Below are 20130 nucleotides of genomic sequence, written 5' to 3'. Positions count from 1 at the left end.
TATGCTCAGCCCCTTCCCTTTCAATTATTCGTTATTCTTCCACCAGAAGTACTATTTGCTTTTAGATTGTCTAGAGTTTGTTTATCGTCCAAGCGAGACTCCCAAGCTGACATAAATGTTTGTATTTTTCAGGTAATTCCACTGTCTTTGACAAAAAAAGTGGACATATCAATATTTTCGTCACATTTACATGCAAAGAAACTTTGTTTTACCATGTGGAGACTTGTGTCACTTTTCTGCTCATTGACACTTTGTAGCTTTCTCCACATTTCACAAGCTGTTTTACATGCCACACTTTGTGCTAGCAACACTTTAATAATGTTAAAACGTGCCATTCTCATCACAATGTTTAACAGCACATTACATGCAAATCGACTCCCAAGTGAAAAATGTGACATTCTGTTTGTGTCACCCTGCACAATACATGCCCATTGGTGTATCATTACAAGTGCTAGGTAGCTAAGAGTGTCTTACACCACAATACATGCATGTTGCCTCAAAGTTATAAATATGTCTTTCAGCACAATACATGCCTGTTGGCTCAAAGTTATTAATGTGACATTCCGTTTGTGTCACTTGATGCATTACATGTGACGTCACCTCATGGTGCCCTGACAGTCGCACAGGCCATTATGGCACAGACCTCTGTGCGACGAACACGATGTGGTGCAGTGCGGTGCAATGGTGCAAACGGCCCCGAGGCAGTGCTGTGATATCCCTTCATGGTGATGTGCAGGTGTGTTCTTTCGCTGGCGCTAATTTTGACATTAAGAGACATATTTTACATTGCGTAAATTATTTGGTTGGTAATCATAATGTACCTAATATTGTACTGTGTAACTTCCCTTTCTTTGAAAAAAGAACCATCATTGTTCACAGTGCGCTGATGTCGCCAATCCCAAACCAAGTTTTTCACGAGGGAGGACACGGCCTCTGCCGCCAGGAGCTGCTGAGACGTGCATCAGTTGTCGCCTACGCATACCCCGGGGTTCTTATCCTTTACACCACTTACAGTAGTTCTTCAGAAGCAAAAGAATCTTAAAATTTTCTTTCTCATTTCATCCCCGTGGCTAGTCCCCACCCAGCGTGGTCCACGAAACCCTCTGCGTAATGTAGTTTTGATCCACGTTCGCAAGACATTTGCTGTTTTAGTAGTTGAGGGGCCACGCAGCGTGAACAACTTCTCGGGATGTAAAGGACGTGTCATGGATGCTTATTTTCAACTTCGCCCGCACTGGAGAGTTCACGGACTAAATGTGCAACCATCAATAAACCTCTTCAACAGCGGTTCATCTTCTATGGAACGTTGCAGAGGGCCACATAGTTGTTGCTTGTTACACGCGCGGGACCCGCTGCCCATGTGTAACTTTCAAGGGAGGCTCTCTCCCCTGGCAGTATAACGTCCGCGTTTTGTCCTGAATGTCAGTGTGTCATCCATGTTTGTTTCGAACTATAGCATAACTAGTATAGTGTACATCGTGTCGTCCTGTTGGACACTAATCACGTCTTGCCTGGCCTGGGTAGCCTTCTGCGTACCAGTCAACTGTGCTTTGTGTTTTGCATTCTTGTGTGACGACGATCCCGTCTAAACTCTCGTCCATGTAACGCCGAGGTAGTCGGACTGGCCCCTATGTACCTAAGTTCTAGTAAGCACATCGGTACGCACCCAAGCAATGAAGTGACGCGGGTTGGGTGCGATGACAGCACACTGTAAAGTGACCTTGTCCACATAATTAAACAACTTTCAAAACACCCAACTCTCATTAGAGTTGTCGTCACTACCCCTCTAGCCACGCGGCCGGGACCAACCCTGAGAGCTAGCTAGTGATCAACGGGCACCATCAGCAACCAAAGGGTAGCCAGACCGACGACAAGATGGTGCCCAACTATGTGATGACTAAAGTACAAACATTCAAAATTTTTCTAAGTTCAAACTGCGCAGTCGAGAGCAGGTGGAAGCGCGGCAGCTACCACGAGCACAGCCGAGCAGAGTCGTACCGGACAGATCCGGGCTTTGCCGAACAGACTGTTACCAACACCGCACAGCCATGCGAACTAGGCGACTTCCGCGAGGCAAGAAGCGGGCGGACACGGGATCTTCAGCAAGGAAGAAGGAGAGGTGGTCGTCCCTAGTTGTTCGCACCCAGCCAGCGATGCCACAGCCCGCCACTCGGGCTTGACAGCCGTGCCGGCAGGAACGATAGAGATGGGCATTTTGCGCGAGGTGTCGCTTGCCATGCGGCATGAGTGGCTCGTTAGGTAGAGGTGTGTGCGGGGGAGCACGAGACCATGATACACGTGCGGGTATAGTGACAGGCGCGGGCCCGGGATGGACAGATTGGCACAGGAACGAGTGGTGGTATGTGAAGCAGTGAACTGTCACCGGCAGGGAGGAGAGGTAGGCGTGTGTTATAGTTGCGGCATAATCAAGTATCGATGTTGTACCAAGGCCCGGGAGTTTCTGAACTTCTTCAAGGGATTATTCATGTGCCAGATCTCTGAGGAGCACGTGGCGCGTGCATTAAGCAGCAGGTGGACCGATCACGTTACCGGAATTTGCTGGGCAGTACCACGAATGCCCGGTGCTGGGATCGCTTGGTGGAGGGCGGCTTCCCGTTTGGACAGTTCACAGAGCGGGTCGGCGGACAATTGCGAGGCATGGCGCAGACATGGTGGCGGGAGACGGGAGACTATGTGACTGAGTGGGATGATTTCGCGATGCGCCTCGAGACGCGTTTTGACAGGCCGCGCGTGCATGCCAGTGGACAGCGGAAGTTATTTTGTCGCACGCAAGAGGAGGGAGAGAGCGGGTAAGCTTTTATTTACAAGATACAACTGCCTGGGGGAGTGCAGGGTGTCCAGGGAGCTCTTATCAATCATAGTCATGCTACTGCGACCAGAGATAGCTTGTTTCTCCGACAAGCCATAATGAATGGCTGGATAGCCATTTGTGAGGATGGTGACATCATGGGCGCCGTTGACCAACGAGAATACACTTGCTGTGGTCCCGTACGTGGGTCCGCCGGCACGCCAAGGGGCACCCACTTCAACTAATCCCCAGACACCACGAGAAGCAGGTCAGCAGGGGCCACTTGACCATCAGGCACGACGCGAAGAGCTCAACGACTGTAGGTGTAATGCCGGAGGGGAGCGGCCCAACATTACAGTATCATTGTCATACCGTATGCCCGTCTGTGGGGGCGAAGTCAGGAAACCTGCAGTAGGGGGCAGTGAAACAGCTAGTCACCCTTCCCCAGCAGTGGTGTAGCCAGGATTTGTTGTGTTTGGGGGGGGGGGGGGGGGAAGGAAGCATGGTCTCCCCTCTATTAAAGCGGGGCGTCCGGGGGTCCTCCCTGAGAAAAATTTGGATTTTAAGGTGTAAAATAGTGCTATTTTAGCAGTTTTCGGTACTTAAAATATTGTAATGGTAAAAATATTATTCATTTTTTAATAAAAAAAATTGTTTGAGTGATGAAGTAAGAAATTAATTAAAGATATTTTAATCAATCCAAGTGCCTTGTCCACGTCCACTCAAAATCATAAATCATGCTGGAAGCTCGAGAATACAAAAAAAAAAGGAATAAAAATTATCTCGCAATATAAGCCCAGGCAACACAGGTTTTACAAAACAGTCCAAAAGTCTAAAAGGTGACGAAGGAGAAGAAATGCAGGTAATAGTTACAGAAAGTTTTGTCTTCTGTTAAACACAAAAATATGCAGATTTAAATCAATACAGACTATATAAGTTGGTTGTACATGGAAGTTGGAAATAATAAAACTAGTAACCTTAACATTTTCTGTACTTCGTGTACTGTGTACTGTGTTACACATTTTTTTATCCTACTATAGTAATAGTATGTATTGTTTTTCAGTTCAGTTTGAATTTCATACGCCTGTTAGACTGTGCCAAAATGTCTAATATTTTGTCTGGCGACACTTGGATTTCCCTGTGAACATTTAAAAGTGCCAAGCCGTTTAGTCTTTCTTCCCCTGTTGTGTTCCGAAGATAGCTTTTTATGCGTTGTTGTGTAGAGAATGACTGCTCACTGGTGCTTGTTGAAATAGGCAATGTAGCTAGTATCTTCAAGAGACGGTTAGTTATCGGGAAAACGTCTTTATTACATTCGAAATAGTAAATGGCAGTTTTAGGAATTTCTGAAAGCTGTGCAATGTGACGGTACCAAAGCTTCAATTCACCAGTGGCTATTGTGGACTAACTACTCTGCATGTCCTCTTCATAAAATATGGTCAGCTTTTTCAAGCTGCTCAGCTGTTGTTCTATTGGAGAAGTTGATTTTCCATCTGGTAATAAACATACAAAGCTGCTCAGTATTTCTTTATGTGTTTAGAACCATTGGTTCAATTCATTACAAAATAAGTCTAAAAAGGTGATAAATACATTAATTCTAAATTATTCTTCCACAGATTTCACTTAGACATTGCATCTGTGTATCTGGCGACCAGTTATGCGAGGCATGTACTTTTCTACCCCAAATTTCTCTGCCATTCTGGATGCTGAATTGTATCTATTTTTGAATTCAGTTTTAGCCTTTCCTCGTAAAAACTGTAATTCTTCATCCACAAGAGATACCAAGTTGACTGCAGCAGCCAGGTCTGTGTCCTTTGTTTGAAGAAAACGGTGCTACGTAAGACTGATGGAAAAAACTATTGCAAGAATTTGCAAACAAATCAAAAATGTTGGTTGCTCGATAGCACAGCGAAGATGTAATTCCATTGAAGATGTGTCCGCATCAGTCCAGATTGTGATTTCTCCAAGAGCATCATGAATAGCAGTCAGCATTTCTGCTAGTGAAATTATAGCATCATGCCTCTCAACCCATCGGGTTAGACACATCTGCTTTAGTCTTGTAGCTTTGGACTGGGGGCAGAGTTTGTATATAGACTGTTGTAGCACACAACTATGCTTGGCAGTGTTAAAGTACATATGTTGGTAGCTGTACCAAGGAAATTCCTTATAGGAGTAACTGTACATGATGCACTTACAGCCAAATTTAGACTGTGAGCAGCACACGGGTGCTTCTCAAGTACACATGCCTGTACTCTATTAAATTTTCCACTCATTACAGAAGCCCCATCATTTCCTTGGCCTCTCAGATGCTGTACTTTCACTCCAATTTTTTCCAGAGAAATAAGTAAAACATTAGCCAGGTTTTTTCGAGTAAAATCACTTACTTCCACAAACTGAAGAAAATCTTCCCTTATTTTGTTTTGAAAATCATAAATATACCTTACTCCTATGCTAAACTGTTCAGTCGTGGATATATCTGTAGTTTCATTAGCTAAAACTGTAAAGCACTCAGCTGAATTAACCATGCTTACTAATTTCTCCAAAACAAAATCATTACAAGCACTTACAATTTTGTTTTGAAATGCTGGGGACAAGTACAAGGCATTTTTTGGCCCTTTCTCAAGGTGAGTTTTGAGATATGTGTCCCCGCTTTCTATTCAGAAATGCAGGCAATTTCCATCATTGTCCACATTCTCCTCTGATAGTGTCAGTGGACCACAATCCCTATGCCCCCGTAATGCTATTCCCTGCCGTCCACAAAATAGTACAGTACGTATGATAGGCAACACAGCTTTTATGTTTTCTGTGATTTGGTTTTCCAAAACAGAATTTTGCAACAAATCAACCCGTTTTTGCTTTCCTTTAGCAACTGAAAGCAAATTTTCTGGTTTCAAGACACACTGTTTGTGGTATTCTGTTTCCATGCAAACAGAACTGTTCTACAGCATCTTTCCAACGTCTAAATGGCTTTTCGACTAGTACGCCTAAAGCTTGGTATCCCCTACCTGCTCCACACCCACAGCAAAACAAAGGACAGTACTTACAGTATGCACCATCTGTAAATTTAGAATACAGCAACCATTTGGGGCTTGGAGGAGGGGCGGGGGTAGAACCCCAAACCCCCCCCCCCTGGCTACGCCCCTGTTCCCCACCCGTTCAACCAGCCCGCACCCACATGCTCGCGTCACCTGTCATGGCTGACAGGAGCGATGCACACCACTCAGCAAGACCCCGCACCAGATCGTCTGTGAGCGATGCCGATTACCTAGCACCCCCAGCAACCTTGGCAACACTTGCGGGATCTGCAGATGTACCTTCACCGGCCCTCAAGACGAACACGACGCGTCAAGCCATGAGTCCTCGGCGAGCGCCACCAGCAGTGCTATGATAGCAGCGAGACAGTAACGAAATAACTTTATATTACTCATTTATAGAACTTCTTGTCAACAGTACCATAATTAGAGGCAAACTACTTAACATCATACCTGTACTTAATTCTGGATGTCAACTTCTATTGGTCCTAAGAATTTCCATTCAAGGATTTTGAGCAATTATCATGACAACTTACAGAAAAAAAGATACTAATGGAAACAATGTCTCAGAAAATAAAGATTTCACAAAAATTTTCAAGGTGTTGTTTAAGATGCACTTTTCAGGTACATTCTGGCTCTCATCCACACACAAGTTACAAGGTAACGAGAAAAAATATTACATTGCACATGTAAAATTTAAAATATTTTACAACATTAACATAAATAAGGGTATAGGAACAATCAAATGTAAAAAGTTCATTCTACACATATTTCCCTTCACTAATAAATAATGCAAATATAAAATAATAAATGATTAAAATGCATATATTAACTCTATTTATTTTATCCTTCACAATGCTAATCTCTCAACCCTTAGTCATGAGAAAGTTTTATCACATTCAACAATATTCTTGTGATTACAATATAGAGTTTATTTGAAACTTTTCATTTTATCTTTCACAATTATGATTTATTAACCCTTAGTCATGAGAAAGTTCTCACATTCGATAACATACTTGGAAGTACAGTGTTTACAATGTAAGATTTATTTAACGCTTTTCATTGTATTCTTCACAATCCTGATCTCTTAACCCTTAGTAATGAGAAAGTTCTATGATATTCAATAATATACTTGGAAGTACAATGATTACCAAGTTTACTAAATATTTTTCATTGTATCTTTCAAAATGCTAATCTCTTAGCCATTAGCCATTAGAAAGTTCTATCACTTCGATAATATACTTGGAAGTACAAAGATTACAAATTTACTAAACAGTTTTCATTGTATCCTTCACAATGCTGATCTCTTAATCCTTAGTCATGAGAAAGTTCTATCAAATTCAATAATATACTTGTAAGTACCAGGCTTCAATTTCTCTGCCACAGCCAGAATAATGAAGAAGTCTGCACCACAGACTCCCATTCTTTCACACAAATCTCCATGGAACATAACTTTTCTTCTATGGTCAGATTCTCTGTTGTAATGGACAAAATAGAAAATGTTGCATGTTAGTTTGTAACATAATAAAGAAATGCTACAAAATTACTTACTAAACACAATGAAACATACAGAATAGTTTTTTTTATTTCCATTCCGTACATTTGTTAATTATTTTATAACGGGAACCTACTAAACCAAAACTTGTTTAAAAGGTTAGTTCAGTGAGTAGAAGTAAATAACCATAAATAAATGAAAATATACAACTGAACAGGCTCCATCTTTTTGTTAATGCCAACAACCCTAGCAACCTTTGTAGGAAGCACTGGTTAATAATTTACTAGTTCTCCAAGGGAAGTGCTGAAATTGACAGAGGATGTGCAATCTCTATACCCTCTTCTACCACTCACTGACATACTTGTCATCTAAACCTGAACAAACAGGGAAAAGAGGGTCATTTCTCCTTTCCGCCACTGACATGCCGAATAACCAACCTAGCTAATGCACTGCGATGTTGTCACGTGTACCGGGACAAAACCTAGAGCACAGAGTAGGTATATTTATTGAATGCCAAATTGGTGTAAGAGTGGTATAAAGTGAACCAACAAACCATTCTACAATTTACAGTGCATACTTTACAAAGAGTTAGAAAGAGGAACAGTGGAAAATAAATTAGTATTATAAATACTAAAAATCTTAATCTTACCAACATATTAAATTTTGAAGAAGAGAGATGCTAGTGAAAACAACAAGCCAAACAAATGTCATTTGACCCTAATTTTTTTAAAACGTGTTAACTACTGCTAGGTGGCCACATAAAAATAAATGGGTATGTTTTTCTTCTCATGCACGCCTTCCACTTTAACTATTCATCTGAGAGCTGGACACATATCCAAACCTCTAGGGAAGCAGCATGATACACTGTAATAGTAAATGTGGGCAGCAGGCAAGAGGAATTGTATGCCAGTCAGCGTTTCGGCCATGAGCGAGCAAGAGAGAGAGAAAGTAAGTGTTATGCTGAACCGCAGGACAGCATGACAGACAGAAGGCCAAGGCATTGAAATTGCAGAGTTTGGACGATTCTGTTGGTTCGGCTGCAGCTCCACTTAGACAATGAACTGCAAGAGGGTGGGGGACCCTGGGTGAGAAGTCAACAACATGGGATAGCTTCAAGAGATAATTCATTATCTTTTATTTTTTACATAGGCTAAGTTTTTTAATTTTACAATGTGCCATAGGATACATTTTACAAGTACCATAAATTTTAACAAGTAAATGAAAGGCATTTGATAAGCTTAAAAATGTTTACTATTTATTTTAAAAAAATAAGTTGAGAGATAATTTAAAGTAAGTTAATTGGATTATTTTAAAACTTGGCAGGGATGGCACCATTTCCATTTTTATTGTAAGGATTATGTTTTGTCATAGTTTTGGATAATGCAACCAAACGAAAGAGAAATAACCAATAATGTAATGAAGTCAGAGTAACAAATACTTGCGCTGAAAAATTAAATTCATTATGTTGAAGTAGTTCTAGGTACATGTCAAAGGACTGGCATTAGTTCTCGCAGTAGTAATTTAGAAATTTAATTTGAAAGGTGGAGTTACAAGAATTAGATGTAAGAAGTTAGAAGGCGAAACTATAAAAGTCAAAAGTGATTTTCATTTCTAAAGACAAAGATAAGTCAGGGTAATAATGTAAGCAGAGTTACGATGACTATGTTCACAGTAAAAAGAGACTTTGAAATAGGTTTAGAAGATGTAAGAGAAAAAATTGTATGGATTTTTATGCCGGAATAATTAAATAGTATAATTAAATTATAGGATTTAAGAAGCTGAGTTAGTTGAAAGCTTTAAAGGTTTTGTTGGTTTGGTTTATTCTGAAGTTTAATTTTACTTGTTATAACATATGTAAGTTAGTTAATTTATTTAATAGATGTAGGACTCGTAATTAAATTAGAAATTTTGTGATTAAAGTAAACCATTAGTGCTTAGTGGCAACTGAGATAGCTGAGATCAATTTTAGTTGCTAAGCTTACCACAAGATTGCAGTAATTTTACATTGGTGACACTGCATCACATTTGCAAAATGTTTTGGTTAAGATAAACAAAGCTTTAATATTTTTGAAAGGAAAAAAATAGGAAAATTAAAGAACATATATTTACAGGAATCACATTTAAGTTCTTAATTGGGATAGTCACAAGAGAAGTGTTGGAGTTACGTACGCTTCACAACTCCACACAACATGTGGGCAACCAGTGATGTGAATCATTGCAGTAATCGGATGGGATGCACAATAATAACAGTGAAAGAATTTTAATTGTTTTAAAGAAAAAGTGAGGCTGTTTAAGGTAAATTTTAAGAATTTGCACACAAATAAAGTTGCATCTAATAGTTTTGTCCGTCTGTGTTTGAGCCATTTTAAGGCTAGGGGTAGACCGACTTGAGAAGAGCTGGTCACAAAGAAAAAAGGACAGTTATTTCTGGCCAAAGGAGTAGGTCAGTTACTAATTAAGTATGTAGTGTTTTAGTATTTTGATGGGCACAAGAGAAGTTTAACCTGACAGAATGAGGCATTTGTTAAGTAAGACCCCATCCATAAGTTAGATAAGTGAACAAGTAAATTGCATAAATGGGCATGAGAATGAATGGCAGAGGTGTCCAGTAAGCATTTAGGCATGCCATGCAGAGAAAATTGCATGAAGAACATTGGACCAAGGGGTGGTGAAGAAGTTGAAAGGTAAAGTAGTAAGTTAAAATTTTATTGAGGAAAAGTTAATGTTTACAGAACTTGCAGTTAATTAATGAATCTGATTAGAAAACCAGATCCTTCAATGGGCTTCCCAGGTGACAAGAGTTAATCCTGATTGTGATTTTAAATTTCAGAAGGGGGAAAAAAAAATGGGTTTCAATATGTTAAGTTCTACCTCATTAAAACAATGGCTGTTTATTGAGGTTATAATAAGTTAAATGTTTGAAGGAATTTGCCAATAGAAAGTTAATTTATTTAATTACAGTTTGTGAATATTAATTAACAATGTTGGGTAAAATTTAATTTTTCTGAACAATTGTAAGTACACTTTGAGGGTTAAGTTTGGCAACAATAAAGGAATTCAATTAAAAAGGAGGACAGAGCAGTTGCATCACAATTGTTTAAGTATTGTGCTTGTATTTTCCTTGTTTTGACAGTTCATGTGAAAAGTTATTCTGATGAAATTAAAATGTGTTAAGCTGGGTTATTAGTACCAAGATAGTATGGTCTTAATGTTGTTATTGATGTTGCTGCTGCGAGAGACAGCCAATATCCAAGAAGTCCCCGATGAAGTGGACTTAGAGGCCTAAGTGAACCCAGCTTCATTGTAATAATGTTTGTAATTGTTGTTTTCAAGTAAATTAAACATTTTTAAGGGAAATAGGAAAAAGATTTGTGGCCCTATTATAAGTAAGGTTAGGTTAATTTCAACTTGAGGATAGGTATAAGAAGGTAAATAATATGCTTATAGTAAAATTTTGAAGTTGAATTGAGAGTTAAATTTACAGTTTAAGTAGTTAAAGGGTGTGGGTGGAGATTACAAGTAGACTAAATCTCCTTCCTACCCTCCTGTAGACTTCAGGTGGAAAAGGTAGAGAAGAAGCAACCGTCAAAAGATCTGATTTGTAAATATTTAATGTCGCACAGCTATACAAAGAGGCTAAAGACAACGGGACCTCAAAATGACAGTGGACTTCAAACCACTAAGGTACTGACTCAGTGCTCATACATTTAAGTCATGCCGGAATGTTGGAATCAAACATGACACTTGCATGACACTTGCATGACACATTAGCAAATAGTCACCAAGACCTTAAGAAGTAAAAGACATCAACAAAAAATTCCAGCCAACCAATGAGAACAGATAGAAACCTCTAGGTATTTATGTAAGCCATTCAGATTCACTACAAAACAGTTGAAAGAGAGAATGAAAATAGTATTCACTTCAATTTATTCTGCCAACACAATAAAAATGAAATAAAAAAATTTTAAACTGGCAAAACAAAAGTTATGCTACCAAAATCTTTAAAAAACATGGTATTGAAACATATGAAATTAAATTACAGGAAAAGAAAATATAAAACCAAAAAATTTAAAACAGCTTGTTCGATATGATTCACAATGATGCCAGGATGTTGGGTTTATACCCGCACCCCTCACCACTTGAGCATGACACGTTAATGATCAATGCCACTGATGACTCATGTTAAATAGAGCTGTACCGATACGAATCGGCAGAAGCCGATTTTGCCGATATTTAGTTAAATCAGCGTTTCAGCCGATTCATGATACGCTTGTTAATTTTTGGCCGATATTACTGAAAAATGAAATGTCTGCCATAACCTAAAACACACTAGTACCCTTTTCACTTTTTGTAGTACTGCATACATTCAACTCACATAATTTCTTAACTACATCTGCCAGCCGTACATATAAACTTAAACATCCTTTTTTTTTTAATTTTAATATATCATAAATACATTACCATCACTGTGAAGGTAGATAGGAAAAAATATTATTTATTCAGAGCACAGCTGCTACTACAAACAACGGAAAATACCAAATACTTGAACTACAACAGGGTTTCCCAATCTTTTTCAGTCCGCGGCGCACATACATGTTTACTATTTTGTCTCGGGGCCCTAACCTATTTGGCTCGTCGAAATAGATAGGTACAATGATACTAGTTAGGTAGATAAGCGCAAAAATTAAAATATCCACGATATGAATCTGAACTGTATATTTATATTTATAAGAATATAATATTAACACAAAAACATTCAAGAGAGACTTAAAGAACAACAGAAATAAATTACAATAGCTACCTAGCTAGTCAATGTAATGGGCTAGCTTGGTGATCTTCACACATTTTTTCAAAACATGGAATAAGGTTTCACACTGCTACTCGCATTTCTTGCCCACATTGATCTTTGAGCGATATTTGCTTTTGAGTACAGCTACAGCTGAAAATCCACCTTCGCACAAATAAGATGTTGCAAAAGGAATGACAATTCTTATAGCTTTTGAAGCTAAAGTGGGATATTCATTTTGAACCGATATCCAAAACTCCACCAAATCGGAACATGTGAGAATCTAGTTCTAAGGCTGCTGTCTCAAGAGAGTTCAATGAGACTTTCTTCTTCTTCCGATGTATATTCTGGCGGAGCTTGTGCATGTTATGGGTCTTGGATCCACGCATATTTATCGACATCGTCTTCGGCAAAGTATTTTGAAAACCATTCAATGAGCTTCGAAAGGTGTTTTGTGAAAAGGGTCAACAGGTCTTGTGAGACAACAAGCTCATCTTAAGGTGAGGTTTCGGAGAATGGTAAAGAGAATCGCTTCACGGCGCCCTTCTTAACTTTCTACGGCGCACCAGGGCGCCGCGGCGCACACTTTGGGAACCCCTGAACTACAAAGAAATGTTCGTAGTATGGTAATGGGAACATTTTTTTAATAACTCATACCAAGTTTTTAAAATTGAATTAAAAAAATAATGGAAAAATATAAAGCTTCAAAAAATGAAAATTACTTTTACTGTTTCTCGTGCAAAGCAACCACCTGAAATGCTTTTCCGTATACATGTTTTGTACCGTGAATTTTTGCCGCGACTTGCGTTTATTTGGCATTAGAATTTACATTCTTAAATTTTAAACATGTACAAAGTCTTGCCATTTTGGACATTTTAAATTATCTTTTAAACTTTATATTATGTGAAGCAATGTATTTTATAGTTACCCATTAATTAATTTTTGCAACCTCAATTTGTACTTTCAAGTTTCATTAAACAACTAACAGGTTGGCAAGAAACAAATGAAAATGAGTTAAAACTACGAGTAAATAAATGTGAGGTTATTTTCAGTTTACAAACAGAATGATTAACATAATTATGCTGTTGCAGAAATCAGTTTAGAGAAGTAATTCCAAATAATTTAGTGATTTCTTTACAACAGAAACTATTTTTTTCATGTGATGATGATGAAAGTAAAGCATGTTGTGTAATTTGTGGTGCTGTACGATCACGTGGCGGAAAAATATCCATCAGTTCACAACTTCAAACTTAATGAGACACCTGGAAAGGGAACACAAATCAAAATTAATTCTGGTAAAGTATTTTTTTAATAATGAAATTTATTTTTGCGATGATTACATTGCTGAAGTGTTTGTTTAGCTACGCATTGCTGTTTCTAGGCTTGCCCAAATGAAATGCCAGTGACACAAGTAGACTGCACAAAAGGGACTGCATCATTTTTTCCCACCGAAGATAACAGCACTTTGGGTGAAAACCCAGCTCTAGCTCCAGCTTCAACATCAACTGCAAGTGAACCTGGAAGTTCATGTTCTCAAGAAACTTTCAACTTTAGTGCAACATTTCCCACATCTTCTTGCAAACCAACTCGCAAACTGAGTTAAGCAGCCACATGGGATAAAAATAAAAGATACCTACTCAAAAAATCATCCTGGAGCACAGGAACTAACTGATGGTATCTGCAAAATGTTAGTTTTAGACTGTCAGCTTTTCTATTTTGTTGAAAATAAGTGTTTTAAAAGTTTGTTGTCAAAGTCTGAGCCAAAATTTGTTTTACCTACTAGAAGAGAACTTTCACAAAAACTAATACCAGAAATGTATGATAAAACTGTTGCAAAAGTGAAAGAACAATTGGCAAATATTGTGCACATGTGATTTCTGGTCTTCACAATCAAATGAGCATTTCTTCGTCCTGACTTGTCGCTTTTTACAAGGTGACAGATTCCAGAGTCTCTGCTTGGAAGCCATTGCGTTTCACACAAGACCACCTCACTGCTGGAAACATTAAAGTGTTTTTGGAAGAAGTGAAGAACACTTAGAACATTCTTGACAAAGTGGATGTTGTGATTCGAGATAATGCTGCAAATATAACCAGTGGTGTAGAAAAGTTAGGGTTAAGTGCAATTCCATGCACAGCACATACTGAACAGCTGGTTGTCAAACATGGGTGTTTTAACCTGCCTAGTGTTACAACTCTAGTGGCAAAGTGCAGGCGCTTAGTTGGTAGTTTTAAACATTCTTTGAATGCTACAAAGGCTCTTGGCAGGGCACAAGATTTGCTAGGGATGAAAAAGAAATGTTTACTCCAAGACTAGCCTACGAGACAGGACTCTATGTACATTATGCTTGAGGACTTTTAGAGCCAAAGTGTGGTTTCACTTTGCTGGTCTGAATGGAGATTAATTGAAAGTGTACTTAAAATTCTGAAGTTCTTCATTGAAACAACTAAAACTGTTAGTAGGGACAATTGCACAGTAAGTGAAGTAATCCCTGTAATGAATAGTTTAAGAAAAGCTATAGAAAATGATACTACCACAGGGTTGCAGAACATGAATAACAAAATAATACACAATATTGAAGTGTATGTTCCCACTGAGAAGACTGAAAGTAATAAGTGTTATGCTCTAGCAACAATCCTTGAGCAAAGTTAAGTTTTATAGTAATTTTTTTATAATTTTATCTTGATGTCTTATTAGACACTTATTTCAGTGGTACCTTACTTGCTTAAATTTTTTTGCCAAGTTGATAAAGTTTCAAATTTCCATTTGGCAGTGGATGAAAGTTTTAAATTTCCATTTGGCAGTGGGGGAAAGTTTCCCATTGTAAGCATCCTTTGTAGCCATCATTTAATTTTATTTAGTTGTTTACACTTTGCACTGTTAAGTATTTCTAACTGTTTAAATTATGAAACAATTTAATTATAAAATAAAACATAGGTCTGTATCTGAGCATTGAGACAGAATATTTCATCATTTACACATTTTGTCAGTGCAACAACAAATAATATTTGAAATTTGTGGTTTTAAAGGTGTCAAAACCCAAACATTCATTTGTAAGCAATTTTTTATTTCATGTAATTTAAATTTAATTTAATTTAAATATAAAAACATTTTAATTTTTTTCCCCAGGTTCAAGAACAAAATATTTTCTGAACCAAGGTTTGCAGACTTGGCAGTTAGCATGTTGCTAGAAGAAGCAAAGGCTTTTTCAGAAACAATCACACAGTGCTCTGAAAAATCCACCTCTCACTCCCCTCCAAAGAAACTGAAGCCAACTTCTATGATGGCATTCAGGGAAATGCTACTGGAAAATAGCTATACAAAAAGTAGCAGTGTTCACCCAAATCCTGCGGAACTGAGAGTTGAGAAATATTTAGCTGAACTTTTTATGTCGGATAAGGGAAATATTTTCCAATATTGGGAGACGACTTCTCATGATGTTTTGAAGAAACTGGCTGCAAAGTACCTGTGTGAACCTTCTAATAGTGTTCCATCCACGAGACTTTTCAGCATATGTGGCACTAAAAGGCATTCATTGAAGCCAGAAAAATTATGAATGTTAGTTTTTCTTAATAAAAATCAAGTAATTCTGTACTCAGTGCTAGTTGAGTTAAATGATTTTTATAGTGAGCCAATGTATGGCTACATAAAGTATGTTGAAATGTTTATTGTAAAATGTTTAATGAGAAAAAACTTTAGGCAAGCACTCTCTTGTTTTTGTATTTATGTTACTGCTAGTTTAAGAAAAGAAATCCCGTTTAGTTCATCTAAGGTTACCTTTTGTGTTTTTAAATTAAATTTTATACTCTCAAACTAAAATACATGTGCATTTGCAGTGCATGCCTTCTACATTGTGAGTAATTTAGTAAATTTATACAATTTTTTAAACCAAAATGTGTTTTCCCACGTATTGGTTTGGAATCGGTGAATCATTAACAGATGAATCGGCATATCTGCGTGTTGGCAAAAATTTGTGAATCAGTACAGTTCTAATGTTAACATTGAGGTCAGTAGAGATGGATGAGGGTGAAACAGTGACATGGAGCAGGCATGTATTGTATTTTTGGGAGAAACAAGAGTATCCTCAGAAAACCCACTGGCCCATGGCAACGTACACCATGTTCCTTACTTGCAAGTGATCCACTGTTGACAGCATTAGAAATTGAACCCAGATCACATTGGTGGGAGGCTGATATGACAACTCTACTCCCTCCCCCCTTTTTAATTTTTTATAAGTAGTATTATTTCTCCTTATTTTACATAAAGCACGTTTGTTTACCTGAGCGTTGAGATCAATGAAAGCAACATATGTCCAAAAAGATCTAATTTTTTCTTGAATTTGTAAATGATGGACTTCCAATGGGTGGAAGGTAGTTTGCTAATGTCACTTAGGAAGGAATTGACTAAACTGGCACTTTTTTTCACAGGCTCAAAACTATCCCTGGAATAAACACAAATAATCTTTGATACAATGTCAATAAATTAATTAATCCTGAAAGACAAAACAAAACAAATAAATATGTTTGCTGCAATAAAATAATATCAATTTACCTGTAAAATTTAACATGTGGTGGATAAAGGTTTCAGAGCAATACCTACACTTCATTTATTTATCATTTAGTTGAGCAATTGTATTTTATGTAACTTGTAAGATAAAATGAGATTTTACACAACCACAAAGTTTATAGTAATAAAAATTAATAAAATACAAAATTTTATACTGCATAATGTCGTACTGTCATAAAAATTACTTAATATAAAAATTGCATTACATAAAATATCCAATAATAATAAAATATTACTACATATTACATGTACACTATTACTGTTAATACTATAATACATAACTACAAAGACTTTAAAATGACAGTTATAGCATACCTAGTCATTAATATAAAAAAATTCTAAAATGAAAATACAGTACATAAACATACAATATAAAGGTTTATTAATGAGCATGCAAAGATGAATCAAAAAAGTGTAACACACTAAGGTTAGCAGTTTCCATGAAAACTCTACATTTAATTTCAGATGTGTGTAGTAATTAATGCCTGCTGGGTATGCATCCAGAATTGCTGTATTAAAAGACCATGTAGCTCAATTCTAAGGGATGTAGCATTAAGGAGCAAAAAAAAAAAAAAAAAAGATTGAACCTCAGGGTTGTTAACTGTATTCAGTAACAATCTAACCACCTATATTTTCACACCAAAGGGAGATGATATTACCAACTAATATTCTGATGTTTACCATCTTCCTTAAACAAATGATAAATTAGGAATTTTTTTATTTCACACAGTTTCTGAAGAATTTACAAAAAAATTGTTTTTAAATTTGATTTTTTAAGGCTGTAAAAATAATTTTCGGCCATACAATTTATACATATAGTCTCTGTTTATTTTATTGAGAGGAATCTATGGTTACACTACATACCACAAATTCAAAGACATTCTGTATTCATAAATATATATATATAGGCAGTTCGAAAACTCTCCATAAATATTCCAGGATGTGATTCTTCATGGAAATTGAGATAGGGTTTATACAAGCCACTTACAGCCTAGCTCAACTCCTATGGGTAATATTAACCTTTGAAAATCAGTTTCAGTTATTGATATTAGTGCACAATATTGAAAACTATTATATTAAACTCCTATTCTGGGAATGATGTTTCAGCGGCAATGATACGACCAAGGAGTTTGTATGCAGTAATAAATCAGGAGAGGCCATGCTGCCGGGCTAGCGCAGGACTAGTTTGAAGCCAGAGGGCAGGACTTACTCCAGTCTACTAGACTGGAACAAAGGCCTGGAAGACAGAAAATGTGCCTCGCAACAGCAAAATATTTTAAAACATAACTGGCTGTTCCTTGGACAGTACTAGTTCAAACAGATTGATTGTTTGAGAGCTGAAGTATTGTTATTCCTTTTCATCACTTAATAGTTACTTTCAAGAAAACTATAAAACAGTTAAAAAATAATTTTATTATAGTCTGCACAAAAGTCTTTTGAAGTTTAGTTACAGTACAAAATAAAAATATGCAATATTTTTTTTGTTTGAAGAGATACATAGGGGACAAAAGCATGTGAAATGTGGCAAAAGAGCTAAGTTTTACTGGAAAGTTATCTTGTGGATGGCATGGTTTTCATGCAGTGGCCTCACAAATGCAAGGGAGTATGCAGTTGGCACAAAGTAGCGAGTATCCACTTTACAAAGTAAAACCAAAATATACTTTTATTTTTAACTTTATTTATATGTTTCATATGAGGCTGTTAGAAGCAAAGGGGAGTAAGAGACAATATAGATATAATGTTTAGTTGAATGATAATATAAAACTATTTGTAACGAGAGAGAAACTGTTTGACAATAAATAATGAACATGAGCGGAACCATAGTTTTATTTTATCTATTCCATAATTTTGTGCCATGTCCTTAGGGTGTATGGGTGTTGAAGGGAAGGGATGGCGGTACACAGTACTCAATGAAAAGAAAGTTTTCTGAGTGTACTGTTCGGTGGCTAAACCTTATTTTCACTGCAGTGATGACCATGTCATGTGGTAATTTATATTTTTAGGACACTGTTACTTAATTGAATAAATTAAATTGCTCCTTGAACATAGTGCATGACTTTAACTTATATCTTCACAGAATAAATACAGTATTTACGGTGCAGAAACATACAGAAAATTAATTTGGCCAGGAACAAACAGATAGCACAGTAAATAAGTTATTCTTGTAGGTCCTTTATTTCATGTACATGAAGAGTCACATGGTTTTGGTACCTTGATTGGTACACTTGCCGAACTCTCAAGACAAAACCTGCTTGCTGCATGTTGGCGAATCCCTCTATGTTATGTTTTAGCTGTAGCTGTAGGGAGTAGTCAGTCGTCAGTCGAGTATTTGTGTTTTACCTTGTGCATACCTCTGCATTGTCAAAATATGGCTTATTTTCAAGGGTTATATTCATGCTACTGAAACTTTTGCATGCACTGAATGCAGAAATAGTGCATTATAGGCAATTGCACAAGAGCAGTGTTTTGTTCATTAGGTCATAATTACAATAAAATGACATCAAACATCCATAGCATCGAGAGGCAAAAATGTTGTACGCATTAAAGAGTGTGTCAACCCCTTTCATTTTTATGAAAGGGGAGGGCATTACTACAAAAAGTTTAATAGAGTGTAGAACTTCATCACATGTACTCTATCTCTAGATGATTGTTTAAGTTTACATATATATTATTTTGCTTAGATACATTTTTTTAATTGATAGGCTTTAAATGGCTTGTATACATAGTACCTCATTTCAATGAGAATCACCTCCTGAAATCTTCCAGGTTGGTTTCAAGTCAATTCCAATCTGGAACCGGCCTATTCCATGCTTTTTAATGGAATAAAAGATTTAGACTGAAGTGATTTTTTAATCAAAGCTGGCCAATTATTTCATAATAGTAAAACCTCCAAATAGAAGTATGTTACTTTAAAAAGAGTATCAAAGTCAATACTTTCTACTAGAATTTTCATCTAATTAATTAGGGTTTTAGATTAACTGTATTGAGGCTATTTAATTGGAGTTTTGTTCAACTATGGGTTTTGGTTAGTTAATGAGGTATGTATTTGTTTATTTAACAAGTTTTTAATCAATTAATGAGGGTTTTTTTTCACTTATTTAGTTAAGTATGTATCTTTTGAGTTAAAGTAAATTTTTTCAAGTGTCCTTTATTAGATAAAAACAGTTCAATTGCAGCACTTCATTTAAATAATTTTGGATGAAAGATCTCTAGCTCCCAAATAAATTAACACTACTTTTCCATTTTTAACACAAATGTTTTGTAAGTTTAAATAACATAGTGAAAACCTTTTTAATATATAGTAAATTCAATCAAATATGTCATAACACTGATGTTATATACATATTATATATATATATATACTAAATGACAATAAAATAATATTCACAGTGATGGGAAGAATCAATTAAAAAAACAGATCAATTATTGAATCGAACAAATATG

The 20130-nt window shown here is 36.8% G+C and overlaps 1 protein-coding gene across 4 annotated transcripts in view; it reads right to left on the bottom strand.

Annotated features, from left to right (window-relative positions):
• Nucleotides 1–6661: 6661 nt before the first annotated feature.
• The window catches only part of LOC134529456 (guanine nucleotide exchange factor C9orf72-like), a 46009-nt gene continuing 32540 nt past the window's right edge, over nucleotides 6662–20130 (bottom strand). For all 4 annotated transcript variants that reach the window (XM_063363575.1, XM_063363573.1, XM_063363576.1 and 1 more), the window contains exons 6-7: nucleotides 16400–16561; nucleotides 6662–7316 (exon numbers count right to left, since the gene is read on the bottom strand). In XM_063363575.1, the coding sequence (XP_063219645.1) occupies nucleotides 7160–7316; nucleotides 16400–16561 (319 nt within the window). In that variant the 3' untranslated portion in view covers nucleotides 6662–7159. The remainder of the gene's footprint in view (nucleotides 7317–16399; nucleotides 16562–20130) is intronic.

Source organism: Bacillus rossius, chromosome 2, assembly GCF_032445375.1.
Source record: "Bacillus rossius redtenbacheri isolate Brsri chromosome 2, Brsri_v3, whole genome shotgun sequence".
NCBI lineage: Eukaryota > Metazoa > Arthropoda > Insecta > Phasmatodea > Bacillidae > Bacillus > Bacillus rossius.
The sequence above is the reverse complement of the archived record's forward strand: the minus strand, read 5'-3'. Positions and strand labels throughout refer to the sequence as shown.